At 39.5% G+C, this 18,171-nt stretch overlaps 1 protein-coding gene across 1 annotated transcript in view; it reads left to right on the forward strand.

Moving 5' to 3' along the window:
- The window catches only part of MCCC1 (methylcrotonyl-CoA carboxylase subunit 1), a 71,197-nt gene that overhangs the window by 11,833 nt on the left and 41,193 nt on the right, over nucleotides 1–18,171 (forward strand). Inside the window, exons 5-7 of the mRNA XM_082625839.1 lie at nucleotides 10,615–10,736; nucleotides 11,154–11,301; nucleotides 11,390–11,511. Coding sequence (XP_082481965.1) covers nucleotides 10,615–10,736; nucleotides 11,154–11,301; nucleotides 11,390–11,511 — 392 coding nt within the window. The remainder of the gene's footprint in view (nucleotides 1–10,614; nucleotides 10,737–11,153; nucleotides 11,302–11,389; nucleotides 11,512–18,171) is intronic.

The following is an 18,171-nucleotide window of genomic DNA, read 5'->3' on the forward strand; positions in this document are numbered from 1 at the left end:
GGAGCCAGCCACATGAAGCACTTGACGAGAAAGGTTCAGTCACATAGGACTGCCAGGATGCTGAGATGAGTATAAGCTTGTGTTCAAGGGACAAAAATATTCAGTGTGGATGGAGTGAAGGCAATGAGGGGCTGTGTCATTCAGGATCCAGTTAGTAAAACTGAAATTCCATTAGATATTTCAACAGAGGGAGATTAATTTAGGGATTAGTTCCACCAGTGTTAGAGGACTAGAAGAGAAAAAAGTATGTTGAAATTACCTAATGATAAAACTACAGATACTGATAACGACCCCTTGGGCTGGGGAAGAGGTTGGAGGAAGGACCTTCTGCAGCTCTTGCTCAGTTCTCTATGGAGGGGCCCTACCTGGCTGCAGGGAGCATAATGAGGCTGGTTCTGGAAGTTCCAAGAGAGACTAAACATGGGAACTGCTGCTGCCCAGGGTGGAAGAACAGGAAGCTTCCCTGGCTTCCAGTTTCCCTACAGTGACCCCTGCTGGTGGAACCTGATAGGAAACCAACTGGCAAGAACAGTAATTTGCAGGGCCCTGTCGCCAAACTCAGTATGGAAGGTTGGGTTTGGAGCTGGAAAACCAACTGACACAGGAGGAAAGTGGTAGATGAAGCTGAGAGTGGTAGAGGCAGCATCATTTAGAGCATTATAGGCCTTAGTAAGGAGTTGCATTTCATTCTAAGTAGCTATTGGAGGATTTTAAGCAGGGGAGGGAGATGATCTGATTTATATTTTAATAAGATCATGTGGCTGCCCGTGGGGAATAGGCTAGTGGGATGGGGCAAAGGTGGGGTGATAACAGACACAGCCGGCAGAATAATTAGGAGTCAATTGCAGTAGTCTTGCCCTTCACTGGCACTGGAATTCCTGCCTCTTACAATTACTTTCTTGACTCTAGTCACACTGATGTCTCCCTTTTCCTTTAGCATTTGCTTTCCTGTTCCAGTCATCTTTATACTTAATTAGCTATTTTCTTGTTTAGCAATTTTAATGCATATCATGACTCCTCAACTCAATTGTGCTCCGTTTAAGAGAAGAACCCACAACTGAGACTTATTTTCTGTACCTCCTAACATTCCCATGACCTGGCACAGAGGGTCATTAATTTGAATTAATGAATATATGTGGTTGTTTTGTATTTATGTGTTTCTGCATCTATGTTCTCTTCTTTAAAATCAGAGTTTCTAGACTGAACAATGTAGGCAGTAATTTATACACACAGGTATTTAAAATATGCTTGTTTCTAAAGCTTTTTAGTTATCATTTGGAGTAAAAGGCCCTTAGGAATCCAGGGACTTTAACATAATTGTCACTTTGTACTTATTGCATGTTTGAGCTTACATTAGACAGTATTATTACCGCCATTTTACAAATATAAAATGCACAGGATATGTGATACCCAAAATCATCTAGTCTCACTACTCAAAGTGTTGTCCATGGCATCATTTGGTAGAAATGCAGCTTTTTAGGCCACACTCCAAGCCCACTTTAATTTACATTTTTATGCATAATTTGCATTTTTTCAAGGTCCTCAGGTGCTTTGAAAGCAAAACTCGTCTCATCATTGAAAGAAAAAGAATTAAACAAAAGTATCCTGACTCTCAGCCCTATTACCTATTTCTTTAAGTAACGACTCTATAGCAAATTTATGATATGTTAATTCTGGAGAATTTCTGAACTCTATCTGGATTAGTATTATGTTAGATGTTATGTTAATAACACAAACAATGAGAAAAGAGTAAATAATTTTCACACATTTTGCCTGGATATTCAAGATTTGAGGTGACTTGCAACATTACGGATAGTGGTTAAGACTAAGATAAAAGCAAAAAATAAGTAATATGGGACTATTATTGGGGCATAGTGGTTGGAATTAAGTCAGAAAACTTAGGCCAAGGAAAGCTTCTTTAAGTTCTTCCTGGCAGCCCTGATGAAAAAAGAAATTTGGTGGGTTACAATTTACAGGGCTCTTTAATAAGAGGATGTTTACCAATTAAGGGAGCAAACCTTGCCCTCACTTTGACTTGGAAGAAGAATCATATTGATCCTTCTGATAAAGCAGCAGTCCCCAGCCTTTTTTGACACCAGGGACTGGTTTCGTGGAAGACAATTTTTCCACAGACTGGGTGCAGGGTAGGGGGATGGTTTGGGGATGATTGAAGCACATTACATTTATTGTGTACTTTATTTCTATTATTATTACATTGTAATATATAATAAAATAATTATACAACTCACCATAATGCAAAATCAGTGGGAGTCCTGAGCTTGTTTTCACTTGCCACTCACCGATAGGGGTTTTTCGGTTTTTGGGGGGTTTTAAATTTTTATTTATTTAGTTAGTTAGTTTTGGCTGTGTTGGGTCTTAGTTGCTGTGTGGGCTTTCTCTAGTTGCGGTGAACGGGGGCTACTCTTTCATTGCAGTGGCTTCTCTTGTTGCAGAGCACAGGCTCTAGGTGCAAGGGCTTCAGTAGTTGTGGCACACGGGCTCAGTAGTTGTGGCTCGTGGGCTCTAGAGCACAGGCTCAGTAGTTGTGGCGCATGGGCTTAGTTAATCCACGCATGTGGGATCTTCCCGGACCAGGGCTCGAACCTGCGTCCCCTGAATTGGCAGGTGGATTCTTAACCACTGTGCCACAAGGGAAGCCCACTGATAGGGTTTTAATATGAGTCTGCAAGCAATTGATTTATTATGGTCTCTGTACAGTCAAACCTCTCTGCTGATGATAATCTGTATTTGCAGCCACTCCCCAGCTAGATCCCTCGCATGCGCAGTTCACAGTAGGGTTCGCACTCCCATGAGACTCTAATGCCGGCGCTGATCTGACAGGAGGTGGAACTCAGGCAGTAACACGAGCAATGGGGAGTGGCTGTAAATACAGATGAAGGTTTGCTCGCTGGCCCCCCACTCACCTCCTGCTGTGCAGCCTGGTTCCTAACAGGCCATGGACTGGTACCAGTCTGTGGCCCAGGGGTTGGGGACCCCTGTAACAAAGGACATTGAATGACATGTGCATAGTGATTTTGAAAGAAGTTTGCCAAAAATGTAGAATTCTTTTTTTTTATACAAATACAATTTTTAAAGGGTATGTTCCATTTACAGTTATTACAAAATATTGGCTATATTCTCCATGTTGTACAATATATTCTTGTAGCTTATTTTATACATAATAGTTTATACCTCTTAATCTCCTACCCCAATTTTGCCCCTTCTGTTTTCCCTCTCCCCACTGGTAACCACTGGTTTGTTATCTATATCTGTGAGTCTGCTTGTTTTTTGGGGGGGCTGCGCAGCACGGCTTATGGGATCTTAGTTGTCCAATCAGGGATCAAACCCAGGCTCCTGGCAGTGAGAGCACCAAGTCCTAACCACTGGACCACCAGGGAATTCCCTGCTTCTTTTTTGTTATATTTGCTAGTTTGTTGTATTTTTTAGATTTCCTCATATAAGTGATATCATAAAATATTTGTCTTTCTCTGTCTGACTTATTTCACTTAACATAACGCTCTCCAAGTCCATCCACGTTGCTGCAGATGGCAAAATTTCATTATTTTTTATGGCCGGGTAGTATTCCATTGTATACATATACCACATCTTCTGTATCCAGTCATCTATTGATGGGCACTTACGTTGCTTCCAGATCTTGGCAATTGTAAATAATGCTGCTATGAACATTGGGGTGCATGTATCTTTTCAAATTAGTGTCATTATTTTTTTCAGATATATACCTGGGAGTGGAATTGCTGGGTCATATGGTAGTTCAATTTTTAGTTTTTTTGAGAAACCTCCATACTGTTTTCCACAGTGGCTGCACCAATTTACATTCCCACCAACAGTGTACAAGTGTTCCCTTTTCTCCATATCCTCGCCAACATTTGTTATTTCTGTTCTTTTTTTTTTTTTTTTGCGGTACGTGGGCCTCTCACTGCTGTGGCCTCTCCCGTTGCGGAGCACAGGCTCTGGACGCACAGGAGCACAGGCTCCGGACACTCAGGCTCAGTGGCCATGGCTCACAGACCCAGCCACTCCGCGGCATGTGGGATCTTCCCCGACCGGGGCACGAACCCATGTCCCCGGCATCGGCAGTCGGACTCTCAACCACTGCGCCACCACGGAAGTCCCTGTTCTTTTTGATGGTAGCCATTCTGACAGTTGTGAGGTGATATCTCATTGTGGTTTTGATTTGCATTTCCCTGATGATTAGTGATGTTGAGCATCTCTTCATGTGCCTGTTGGCCATCTGCATTTCCTCTTTGGAAAAATGTCTATTCAGTTCTTCTGCCCATTTTTTAATCGGGTTGTTTGTTTTTTTGATGTTGAGTTGTATGAGCTGTTTATATATGTTGGATATTAATCGCTTATCAGTCATATCATTTACAAACATTTTCTCCCATTCAGTAGGTTGTCTTTTAGTTTTGGCAATGGTTTCCTTTGCTGTGCAAGAGCTTTTAAGTTTAATTTGGTTCCATTTGTTTATTTTTGCTTTTATTTCCTTTACTTTAGGAAATGAATCAAAAAAAATATTGCTGCAATTTATGTCAAAGAGTGTTCTGCCTGTGTTTTCCTCTAGGAGTTTTATAGTATCCAGTCTTACATTTAGGTCTTTAATCCGTTTTGAGTTTATTTTTGTATATGGTGTTAGAGAATGTTCTAATTTTATTCTTTTACATGTAGGTGTCCAGTTTTCCTACCAATTATTGAAGAGGCTGTCTTTTCTCCATTGTATATTCTTGCCTTTTTGTCATAGATTGATTGACAAGTGTGTGGGGTTTTTTTCTGGGCTCTCTATCCTGTTCCATTGATCTTTGTGTCTCTTTTTGTGCCAGTACCATACTGCTTTGACTACTGTAGCTCTGTAGTATAGTCTGAAGTCAGGGAGCATGATTCCTCCAGCTCTGTTCTTTCTCAAGTTTGTTTTGGCTATTTGGGGTCTTTTGTGTTTCCATGTAGACTTCTAAATGTGACCATTTTAACATAGGCATTTTTATAGATGCTACAGTAAAATTTACACTTGAGCTAAATTTCTGGTGATTTGCCTGGTAACATGGCTGTATTGCAAGAATCTAAAAGATGTAATAGTAAGCACGCTCATTAGGCTAGTCCTCTTGACAGTCAGTTTTCTCAGGCCTTCTCTGGCTGGGAAAGAGGTAGTAGTAGTAAGTGCTGGCTGAAGATTAGAATCACTGAGGAGCCTTTTAAAGAGAATGTTGATACAGTACTGTGGGAGGGGCCTAAAGTCACCTGGAAGGGAGCTTTATGCTCTGGTGGAAAGCTAGTGATTATTTTTTGAGCTGAGTGTTGTCTACACAGGTGTATTCAGTTTATGAAAACTATGTTTATAAAAGCTGTATACTTATAATGTGAACTTTTTTGTAAGTATATTATTCTTTAGTGAAAAGCTTTTGTCAGACCTCACTTATTCCCTTAGTTATCTGGATTAGCTTCTGAACATGAATGTTTTGTAAAAGTGCTCCAGTTTCTTTTAATGTGCCACCAGGAATGAATTACTTTGTTCGAGATGTTTCAAAATCACTGACAAGTAACTTTAATGAATACAGCAAGTTATTTAACTAAATACTGGTCGTCTATGTGGTAATCCAATGTCCTAAGGAAATCCAAATGTCCTAAGAATCACAGATTGGGGTAGGAAATTCTTGGTCATAAGAATTTGAAAAAAAAAAAAAGAATTTTTGAGGGAGTTCCCTGGTGGTCCAGTGGTTAGGATTCCAAACTTAAACTGCCGGGGGCCCAGGTTTGATCCCTGGTCGGGGAACTAAGATCTTGCAAGCCACGCAATGCGGCCAAAAATAAAAAAAATGTTAAAAAAAAAAAAAGAAAAGAATTTGAAGAGTATGGCTTGTCCCCTCCACCACGGAAAGGACACATCTCGTTTTTGCTGAGGACAGAGCTAATAACAACAACAACAACTTTGGACCTGTGCATATGCTTGAACAAGCACAGAGCAGAATAGGCACAAACTAAAAACATGGAAGAAATTATTTTGGCAGAGATTTAAGGGTAGGAGATAATGCCAGTTTTCTGTCTTTATTGTTAAAGGCATATTAGTCCTATGGGATGAACAATCTAAACAGGCTTACAATCCTGTGATCCACCAGGGTGAATTGGCAGCTAGATACATGCCTGATGGCTTGGAATTAGCCCGCTGGTTAATAGTAGTATTGTTAGATTTCCTTTTTTTTTTTTTTTTTGCGGTACACAGGCCTCTCACTGTTGTGGCCTCTCCCGTTGTGGAGCACAGGCTCTGGATGCGCAGGCTCAGCAGCCATGGCTCATGGGCCTAGCCGCTCCACGGCATGTGGGATCCTCCTGGACCCGGGCACAAACCTGTGTCCCCTGCATCGGCAGGCGGACTCTCAACCACTGCGCCACCAGGGAAGCCCTAGATTTCCTTTTTAATCCTTTCAAATGCTCAAGGATACTATGGTTTGGATATATTAAAGTGTTCACCCTAAGAGAAATTAGTTAAACTTCTTGAGGCCATTCCCATAATGTGTTTGAATATTATTTTTTGCAAGGAGACAGCTGCTTTTCTTCTTAGTTATGAAGGGAGAGTATTTATCTAGTTAATCAGGGTTCTGTCAAATTAAGTATCTGTTCCAAAAGAAAGGAGGCTAGCAACCAACACTTTGAAAATGAAATTAAGGAAACAGTTACATTTGTAATAACATTAAAGAAAATCAAATACTTAGTAATAAAGTTAGCAAAAGCAGTTCAAGACCTATGTACTGAAAACTATAAAACATTGCTGAGAAAAATTAATGAAGACTTGTACATGCATGTTTATAACAGCATTACTCATAATAGCCAAAAACTGGGAAAAATCCAAATTAATAAAAAACAAAATATGATATATCCATACAATCTGTAAACAAATGTGCTATATTCATCCATGTTGTGGCATGCATCAGTATTTCATTTTTCATTTGTGGGTGAGCCACAGAATACTATGCTAAGTTTAAGAAGCCATACATATAAGGCTATGTACTATATGGTTCCATTGTGTGAGACTTCTAAAAGAGGCGAAATTATAGAGAGAAAAAGCAGGTCAGTAGTTGCCTGGTTCTGTGAGCAAGGATTAATCATTATGCACATGGGTACATAGGAACTTCTGGTAGAAGTGTTCTAAAACCGGATTATATTTATAGTCCAGTTATAGCACAGTTGTATAAATTTGCTAAATTCATCAAACTGGAAATGATTGAATGTTATGCATTGTAAAGCATACCTTTTAAAAAGCTGTTAAAAAACCAGGGAAGACTGGGATGTAGACCTGTTTTACTTCGCCTAATATAAATAGTATTTGACATTTCATGAAAAATGACTAAAATTAAACTTTTGTTTAAAAGGAGCAAAACTCCAGGCTGACATCAAAATGTGATTGTTTAGCATTTTATTCACTATCTAGAATTTTGCTGTTTGCTGTCACTAAGCTATGGGTTTTTCTATTCACATGATTTTCCCAGACATCTGAAGCTTACTGCTTTTATTTATTTATTTATTTATTTATTTATTTATTTTGTTTATTTATTTTTATTAATTTTTTTTTTTTGCGGTACACGGGCCTCTCACTGTTGTGGCCTCTCCCGTTGCGGAGCACAGGCTCTGGATGCGCAGGCTCTGCGGCCATGGCTCACGGGCCCAGCCGCTCCGCGGCATGCGGGATCTTCCCGGACCAGGGCACGAACCCGTGTCCCCTGCATCGGCAGGCGGACTCTCAACCACTGTGCCACCAAGGAAGCCCCACTGCTTTTATTTTGAAACGTTCTTTGGACATAACTATTTTGAAATAGGGTTGGATAAGCTTTTCATTTTTACATTCTCTTGGTTATAATTAAACATACTTAATTATTATTTTAAAAGAACAAAACTTCCCTCAGAACTATTGAATTTGGAGAGTTGCTTTATTCCTCACTAAACCATTTAAGCCTTTTTGCTTTCCTCTGTTTCCTCCCTTTTCACTGTCAGCATGTTTCTTCTTATCAGTCTTGCTGTCATTCAGTTACTGTTTTTCCTCTTCTGTGGCCTAGAAAGCCAAGTAAATAAATTTCTTAAAACTCTGAGTAAGTTGCAAGTGATTAGGTTAAAGTATGAGGGGGGTCCACTTTCACTGAAGTATATATAGACTTTAGTACTCTATGAACTTTTGTTTGCTTCTTAGCTTTTTTTCTGGAAAGGTAACATCGGCAGATAGTGACCTAAAGCTAAATGAGTTAATATTATGCTAGGGTGCTCTTTTCAGCTTTTGGATACGTGGTTTCAGTTGTAGGCCAGCTTTATATGGAGATACTGCAAACAACCGCCCACTCCCCTTACCACTCTGAAGCCCTTTACTCCTGCTTGCTGATATTACTTGACATTTCATGTATATTGGGCTGGCCAAAAGTTTCATTCGGTTTTTTCTGTAAGGTGGCTCTAGTAGCACTTAGTTGTCTTTAACTTCATTTGAAACAATTTTGTTAGATTGTATGTGACAGCTGTCATATCAGCGTGCATTTAAAAAAGACTTATCGGGCTTCCCTGGTAGCACAGTGGTTGAGAGTCCGCTTGCCAATGCAGGGGACACGGGTTCGTGCCCCAGTCCGGGAAGATCCCATATGCCGCAGAGCAGCTGGGCCCGTGAGCCATGGCTGCTGGGCCTGCGTGTCCAGAGCCTGTGCTCTGCAACGGGAGAGGCCACAACAGTGAGAGGCCCGCATACCGCAAAATAAATAAATAAATAATAAATAAATTAAAAAGACATCAAAATTGGTGAATTTTTGTGTAGCCATTTTAATACTGACGATGGAAGAAAAAAAGCAACATTTTCGGCATATTATGCTTTATTATTTCAAGAAAGGTAAAAACGCAACTGAAACGCAAAAAAAGATTTGTGCAGTGTATGGAGAAGGTGCTGTGACTGATCGAACATGTCAAAAGTGATTTGCGAAACTTTGTGCTGGAGATTTCTCGCTGGACGATGCTCCACTATCGGGTAGACCAGTTGAAGTTGATAGCGATCAAATTGAGACATTAATTGAGAACAATCAACATTATACCACGCAGGAGATAGCCGACATACTCAAAATATCCTAATCAAGCGTTGAAAATCATTTGCACCAGCTTGCTTATGTTAATCGCTTTGATGTTTGGGTTCCACATAAGTGAAGCAAAAAAAACCTTCCTGACCATATTTTCGCATGTGATTCTCTACCTAAATGTAACGAAAATGTTCAGTTTTTAAAACAAATTGTGATGGGTGATGAAAAGTGGATACTGTACAATAATGTGGAATGGAAGAGATCGTGGGGCAAGTGAAATGAACCACCACCAACCACGCCAAAGGCTGGTCTTCATCCAAAGAAGGTGATGTTATATATATGGTGGGGTTGGAAGAGAGTCCTCTATTATGAGCTCCTTCTGGAAAAACAAACGAGTAATTCCAACAAGTACTGCTCCCAATTAGACCAACTAAAAGCAGCGCTTGATGAAAAGCTTCCAGAATTAGTCAACAGAAAATGCATAATCTTCCGTCAGAATAACGCAAGACCGCATGTTTCTTTGTTGACCAGGCAAGAACTGTTACAGCTTGGCTGGGAAGTTCTGATTTATCCACCATATTCACCAGACATTGCACCTTCGGATTTCCATTTATTTTAGTCTTTACAAAATTCTCTTAATGGAGAAAATTTCAATTCCCTGGAAGACTGTAAAAGACACCTGGAACAGTTCTTTGCTCAAAAAGATAAAAAGTTTTGGGAAGATGGAATTATGAAGTTGTCTGAAAAATGGCAGAAGGTAGTGGAACAAAAGGGTGAATACGTTGTTCAATGAAGTTCATGGTGAAAATGAAAAATGTGTCTTTTATTTTTACTTAAAAACCAAAGGCACTTTTTGGCCAACCCAATACCTAAAATAATTTAAAGCAGGAACTCAAACAGGTATTTGAACACCAGTGTTCATAGTGGCATTATTCACAATAGCCAAAAGATGGAAACAATCCACACGTCCATCAACAGATGAATGGATGAACAAAATGTGGAATATACCTGCAGTGGATCATTATTCAGCCGTAGAAAGGAATGAAATTCTGATACATGGATCAACCTTGAAAAACATCATACTAAATAAAATAAGCCAGAGGCAAATGGACAAATATTGTATGATTCCACTTTTATCAGGTATGGAGAATAGGCAGATTGATAGAGATGGAAAGTAAAATAGAGGTTATCAGGGAATGGGGAATTACTATTTAATAGGTATAGAGTTTCTTTGGGGCATGATGGATGATGGTAATGGTTGCACAACATTGTGAATGTACTTAATGCCACTGAACTATACACTGAACAGTGGTTAAAATGGTAAATTTGATGTGTGTATTACCATAATGAAAAGAAATATAGATATTTCTGGTTTGGGTAAGGCTTTAGAACTTTAGTATTAAAGTTCTAAAGAAACCTCTCTTTAGAAACATATTCTGATAGAGACCATAGTATAACTATCACCAGTATAGGGAGAGGCCTCCCCAGAGGAAGATTCCATCACCTGCATCAGAGTCTGCCAGTGGAGCACTAGAAGGTTTATCCTTTCATTTCTCCTTTCTAGGCTATCCATCCGGGATATGGTTTTCTCTCAGAAAACATGGAATTTGCCGAACTGTGTAAGCAAGAAGGAATTATTTTTATAGGTCCTCCTTCATCAGCAATTAGAGACATGGGTATAAAGAGGTATGAGTTTACATCTTTTAAATACAGCCATAGGAAGACTAATTGAAATGGTTTGTTTTAACTATAATAGACATGTTGATTATACCCTTTTGTCATCATAGGCAAAAGTTATTTATTTGCCACTACAGTGAGTTACAGAAAATATTCAACTAATTAGTGTTTCTAATCAATATGTTAATCAGTTTTGGGGGATTAAAAACAAGGTGGGATGAGCTACCACATGAAAACTGGATTGAGAAAACTAATAGATATTTTAACATTTGTATTAATATTTGTTGTCTCAGACTATAGTCCTTTTACCTATGGAATGTTTTATTTTTAAAGTTCCATTGTATTTTATAGACTAGGAAGTATTTGTGTTTCTCTTGTATGAAATAATTCATAGATTTAGGGCATCTTGGTTTTTTTATTCTAAAGCACAGCCAAATCCATCATGGCTGCTGCTGGAGTGCCTGTTGTGGAAGGTTATCACGGTGAGGACCAATCAGACCAATGCCTGAAAGAGCATGCTAGGAGAATCGGTTACCCCGTCATGATTAAAGCCATCCGTGGTGGAGGAGGAAAAGTAAGATTGTGCATGCTCGTGTTTTCCATTTTGGGCTAGTCTAATTTGTTTTACTTATGTTGTAGTCATAACTATCTTTCCATTTTAGGGTATGAGGATCATTAGATCCGAAAAAGAATTTCAAGAGCAGTTAGAATCAGCGCGGAGAGAAGCTAAGAAGTCTTTCAATGATGATGCGATGCTGATTGAGAAGTTTGTGGACACACCAAGGTGGGTTCAGCCTTTTTTTCTGACTCAAATTTTTTTAAATTAATTAATTAATTAATTTTTGTCTGCGTTGGGTCTTCGTTGCTGTGCGTGGGCTTTCTCTAGTTGCAGCGAGCGGGGGCTATTCTTCGTTGCGGTGCGCGGGCTTCTCGTTGCAGTGGCTTCTCTTGTTGCGGAGCACGGGCTCTAGGCATCTGGGCTTCAGTAGTTGTGGCACGTGGGCTCAGTAGTTGTGGCTTGCGGGCTCCAGAGCTCAGGCTCAGTAGTTGTGGCGCATGGGCATAGTTGCTCTGTGGCATGTGAGATCTTCCCGGACCAGCGATCGAACCCGTGTCCCCTGCACCAGCAGGCAGATTCTTAACCGCTGCGCCACCAAGGAAGTCCTCAGTTCATTTCTTGTTGATGCAATTTAGAGTCTTTTCAAAATAAAAAAAAAATTATTGTAAGAAACTAGCTTTATCTTACAGATAAAGCATCATTTGAGATGCTCAGAAAATGGTAATAGTTAGCCAAATTGAATTGTAAGTGATATGTTAACAAATATACTAATAGCTCACCCTTATATTGCACTTAACCATGTGCCAGGTTCTAAGTATTTTACATATACTAAGTAATAATCTTGCTATCCTTCTATTTCTTTTTTTTTTTTTTTTTTTTAGTTTCTGCTTTATAACAAAGTGAATCAGTCATACATATACATCTGTTCCCACATCCCTTCCCTCATGCATCTCCCTCCCTCCCACCCTCCCCATCCCACCCCTCCAGGCGGTCACAGAGCACCGAGCTGATCTCCCTGTGCTCTGCGGCTGCTTCCCACTATCTATCTACCTTACGTTTGGTAGTGTATATATGTCCATGCCTCTCTTTCGCTTTGTCACAGCTTACCCTTCCCCCTCCCCATATCCTCAAGTCCATTCTCAAGTAGGTCTGTGTCTTTATTCCCGTTTTACCCCTAGGTTCTTCATGACTTTTTTTTTTTAATTCCATATATATGTGTTAGAATACGGTATTTGTCTTTCTCTTTCTGACTTACTTCACTCTGTATGACAGACTCTAGGTCTATCCACCTCATTACAAATAGCTCAGTTTCGTTTCTTTTTATGGCTGAGTAATATTCCATTGTATATATGTGCCACATCTTCTTTATCCATTCATCCGATGATGGATGCTTTGGTTGCTTCCAGCTCTGGGCTATTGTGAATAGAGCTGCAATGAACATTTTGGTACATGTCTCTTTTTGAATTATGGTTTTCTCAGGGTATATGCCTAGTAGTGGGATTGCTGGGTCATATGGTAGTTCTATTTTTAGTTTTTTAAGGAACCTCCATACTGTTCTCCATAGTGGCTGTACCAATTCACATTCCCACCAGCAGTGCAAGAGTGTTCCCTTTTCTCCACACCCTCTCCAGCATTTATTGTTTCTAGATTTCTTGATGATGGCCATTCTGACTGGTGTGAGATGATATCTCATTGTAGTTTTTTTTTTTTTTTTTTTTCTTTCTTTCCGGTACGCGGGCCTCTCACTGCTATGGCCTCTCCCGTTGTGGAGCACAGGCTCCGGACGCGCAGGCTCAGCGGCCATGGCTCACGGGCCCAGCCGCTCCGCGGCATGTGGGATCCTCCCGGACCGGGGCACGAACCCGTACCCCCTGCATTGGCAGGCGGACTCTCAACCACTGCGCCACCAGGGAAGCCCTCATTGTAGTTTTGATTTGCATTTCTCTAATGATTAATGATGTTGAGCATTCTTTCATGTGTTTGTTGGCAGTCTGTATATCTTCTTTGGAGAAATGCCTATTTAAGTCTTCTGCCCATTTTTGGATTGGGTTGTTTGTTTTTTTGCTATTGAGCTGCATGAGCTGTTTATAAATTTTGGAGATTAATCCTTTGTCAGTTGCTTCATTTGCAAATATTTTCTCCCATTCTGAGGGTTGTCTTTTGGTCTTTTTTATGGTTTCCTTTGCTGTGCAAAAGCTTTGAAGTTTCATTAGGTCCCATTTGTTTATCTGTGTTTTTATTTCCATTTCTCTAGGAGGTGGGTCCAAAAGGATCTTGCTGTGATTTATGTCATAGAGTGTTCTACCTATGTTTTCCTCTAAGAGTTTGATAGTTTCTGGCCTTACATTTAGGTCTTTAATCCATTTTGAGCTTATTTTTGTGTATGGTGTTAGGGAATGATCTAATCTCAAACTTTTACATGTCCCTGTCCAGTTTTCCCAGCACCACTTATTGAAGAGGCTGTCCTTTCTCCACTGTACATTCCTGCCTCCTTTATCAAAGATAAGTTGGCCATATGTGTGTGGGTTTATCTCTGGGCTTTCTATCCTGATCCACTGATCTATCTTTCTGTTTTTGTGCCAGTACCACACTGTCTTGATTACTGTAGCTTTGTAGTATAGTCTGAAGTCAGGGAGCCTGATTCCTCCAGCTCCGTTTTTCGTTCTCAAGATTGCTTTGGCTATTCGGGGTCTTTTGTTTTTCCAAACAATTGTGAAATTTTTTGTTCTAGTTCTGTGAAAAATGCCAGTGGTAGTTTGATAGGGATTGCATTGAATTTGTAGATTGCTTTGGGTAGTAGAGTCATTTTCACAATACTGATTCTTCCAATCCTGGAGTATGGTATATCTCTCCATCTATTTGTATCATCTTTAATTTCTTTCATCAGTGTCTTATAATTTTCTGCATACAGGTCTTTTGTCTCCTTAGGTAGGTTTATTCCTAGATATTTTATTCTTTTTGTTGCAATGGTAAATGGGAGTGTTTTCTTGATTTCATTTTCAGATTTTTCATCATTAGTGTACAGGAATGCCAGAGATTTCTGTACATTAATTTTGTATCCTGCTACTTTACCAAATTCATTGATTAGCTCTAGTAGTTTTTCGGTAGCATCTTTAGGATTCTCTATGTATAGTATCATGTCATCTTCAAACAGTGACAGCTTTACTTCTTCTTTTCCAATTTGGATTCCTTTTATTTCCTTTTCTTCTCTGATTGCTGTGGCTAAAACTTCCAAAACTATGTTGAATAAGAGTGGTGAGAGTGGGCAGCCTTGTCTTGTTCCTGATCTTAGTGGAAATGGTTTCAGTTTTTCACCATTGAGGACAATGTTGGCTGTGGGTTTGTCATATATGGCCTTTATTATGTTGAGGAAAGTTCCCTCTATGCCTACTTTCTGCAGGGTTTTTATCATAAATGGGTGTTGAATTTTGTCGAAAGCTTTCTCTGCATCTATTGAGATGATCATGGTTTTTCTCCTTCAACTTGTTAATATGGTGTATCACATTGATTGATTTGCGTATATTGAAGAATCCTTGCATTCCTGGAATAAACCCCACTTGATCATGGTGTATGATCCTTTTAATGTGCTGTTGGATTCTGTTTGCTAGTATTTTGTTGAGGATTTTTGCATCTATGTTCATCAGTGATATTGGCCTGTAGTTTTCTTTCTTTGTGACATCCTTGCCTGGTTTTGGTATCAAGGTGATGGTGGCCTTGTAGAATGAGTTTGGGAGTGTTCGTTCCTTGATATTGTTTGGAAGAGTTTGAGAAGGATGGGTGTTAGCTCTTCTCTAAATGTTTGATAGAATTCGCCTGTGAAGCAATCTGGTCCTGGGCTTTTGTTTGATGGAAGATTTTTAATCACAGTTTCAATTTCAGTGCTTGTGATTGGTCTATTCATATTTTCTATTTCTTCCTGATTCAGTCTTGGCAGGTTGTGCATTTCTAAGAATTTGTCCATTTCTTCCAGGTTGTCCATTTTATTGGCATAGAGTTGCTTATAGTAATCTCTCATGATCTTTTGTATTTCTGCAGTGTCAGTTGTTACTTCTCCTTTTACATTTCTACTTCTATTGATTTGAGTCTTCTCCCTTCTTTTCTTGATGAGTCTGGCTAATGGTTTGTCAATTTTGTTTATCTTCTCAAAGAACCAGCTTTTAGTTTGGTTGATCTTTGCTATCATTTCCTTCATTTCTTTTTCATTTATTTCTGATCTGATCTTTATGATTTCTTTCCTTCTGCTAACTTTGGGGTTTTTCTGTTCTTCTTTCTCTAATTGCTTTAGGTGCAGGGTCAGGTTGTTTACTCGAAATGTTTCCTGTTTCTTAAGGTGGGATTGTATTGCTATAAACTTCCCCCTTAGAACCTCTTTTGCTGCATCCCATAGGTTTTGGGTTGTCGTGTCTCCATTGTCATTTGTTTCTAGGTATTTTTTAATTTCCTCTTTGATTTCTTCAGTGATCACTTCGTTATTGAGTAGTGTATTGTTTAGCCTCCATGTGTTTGTATTTTTTACAGATCTTTTCCTGTAATTGATGTCTAGTCTCATAGCATTGTGGTCGGAAAAGATACTTGATACAATTTCAATTTTCTTAAATTTACCAAGGCTTGATTTGTGACCCAAGATATGATCTATCCTGGAGAATGTTCCATGAGCACTTGAGAAAAATGTGTATTCTGTTGTTTTTGGATGGAATGTCCTATAAATATCAACTAAGTCCATCTTGTTTAATGTATCATTTAAAGCTTGTGTTTCCTTATTTGTTTTCATTTTGGATGATCTGTCCATTGGTTAAGTGGGGTGTTAAAGTCCCCTACTATGATTGTGTTACTGTCGATTTCCCCTTTTATGGCTGTTAGTATTTGCCTTATGTATTGAGGTGCTCCTATGTTGGGTGCATAAATATTTACAATTGTTATATCTTCTTCTTGGATCGATCTCTTTATCGTTATGTAGTGTCCTTCTTTGTCTCTTCTAATAGTCTTTATTTTAAAGTCTATTTTGTCTGATATAAGAATTGCTACTCCAGCTTTCTTTTGATTTCCATTTGCATGGAATATCTTTTTCCATCCCCTTGCTTTCAAGCTGTATGTGTCTCTAGGTCTGAAGTGGGTCTCTTGTAGACAGCATATATATGGGTCTTGTTTTTGTATCCATTCAGCCAATCTGTGTCTTTTGGTGGGAGCATTTAGTCCATTTACATTTAAGGTAATTATTGATACGTATGTTCCTATTCCCATTTCCTTAATTGCTTTGGGTTCGTTATTGTAGGTATATTCCTTCTGTTGTGTTTCTTGCCTAGAGAAGTTCCTTTAGCATTTGTTGTAAAGCTGGTTTGGTGGTGCTGAACTCTCTCAGCTTTTGCTTGTCTGTAAAGGTTTTAATTTCTCCATCAAATCTGAATGAGATCCTTGCTGGGTAGAGTAATCTTGGTTGCAGATTTCTCTCCTTCATCACTTTAATTATGTCCTGCCACTCCCTTCTGGCTTGTAGAGTTTCTGCTGAGAGATCAGCTGTTAACCTGATGGGGATTCCCTTGTGTGTTATTTGTTGTTTTTCCCTTGCTGCTTTTAATATGATTTCTTTGTGTTTAATTTTTCACAGTTTGATTAATATGTGTCTTGGTGTATTTCTCCTTGGATTTATTCTGTATGGGACTCTCTGTGCCTCCTGGACTTGATTAACTATTTCCTTTCCCATATTAGGGAAGTTTTCAACTATAATCTCTTCAAATATTTTCTCAGTCCCTTTCTTTTTCTCTTCTTCTTCTGGAACCCCTATAATTCGAATGTTGGTGCGTTTAATGTTGTCCCAGAGGTCTCTGAGACTGTCCTCTGTTCTTTTCATTCTTTTTTCTTTATTTTGCTCTGCAGCAGTTATTTCCACTATTTTATCTTCCACCTCACTTATCCGTTCTTCTGCCTCAGTTATTCTGCTATTGATCCCATCTAGAGTATTTTTTATTTCATGTATTGTGTTTTTAATCGATGCTTGATTCATCTTTAGTTCTTCTAGGTCCTTGTTAACTGTTTCTTGCATTTTGTCTATTCTATTTCCAAGATTATGGATCTTGGAAATAGAATCTTGGATCAGCTTTACTATCATTATTCTGAATTCTTTTTCAGGTAGACTGCCTATTACCTCTTCATTTGTTAGGTCTGGTAGGTTTTTATCTTGCTCCTTCACCTGCTGTGTGTTTTTCTGTCTTCTCATTTTGCTTATGTTAATGTGTTTGGGGTCTCCTTTTTGCAGGCTGCAGATTCGTAGTTCCCGTTGTTTTTGGTGTCTGTCCCCAGTGGCTAAGGTTGCTTCAGTAGGTTGTGTAGGCTTCCTGGTGGGGGGGACTAATGCCTGTGTTCTGGTGGTTGTGGCTCGATCTTGTCTTTCTGGTGGACAGGTCCATGTCTGGTGGTGTGTTTTGGGGTGCCTATGGCCTTATTATGTTTTTAGGTAGCCTCTCTGCTAATGGGTGGGGTTGTGTTCCTGCCTTGCTAGTTGCTTGGCATAGGGTGACCAGCACTGTAGCTTGCTGGCCGTTGACTGAAGCTGGGTGCTGGTGTTGAGATGGAGATCTCTGGGAGATTTTCGCTGCTTGATATTATGTGGAGCTGGGAGGTCTCTTGTGGACCCATGTCCTGAAGTTGGCTCTCCCACTTCAGAGGCACAGCACTGACTCCTGGCTGCAGCACCAAGAGCCTTTCATCCACCCGGCTCAGAATAACAGGGAGAAAAAGTAGAAAGAAAGAATTAGTAGAAGAAAGAAAGAGAGAGGGAAAGAAAGGAAGAAAGGAAGGAAGGAAGGAAGGAAGAAAGGAGGGAGGGAGGGAGGAAGGATGGAAAGAAAGAAAGAAAGAAAGGAGGGAGGGAGGGAGGAATGAAAGCAA

Source organism: Mesoplodon mirus (assembly GCF_964341445.2).
Source record: "Mesoplodon mirus genome assembly, chromosome: 6".
Lineage (NCBI taxonomy): Eukaryota > Metazoa > Chordata > Mammalia > Artiodactyla > Ziphiidae > Mesoplodon > Mesoplodon mirus.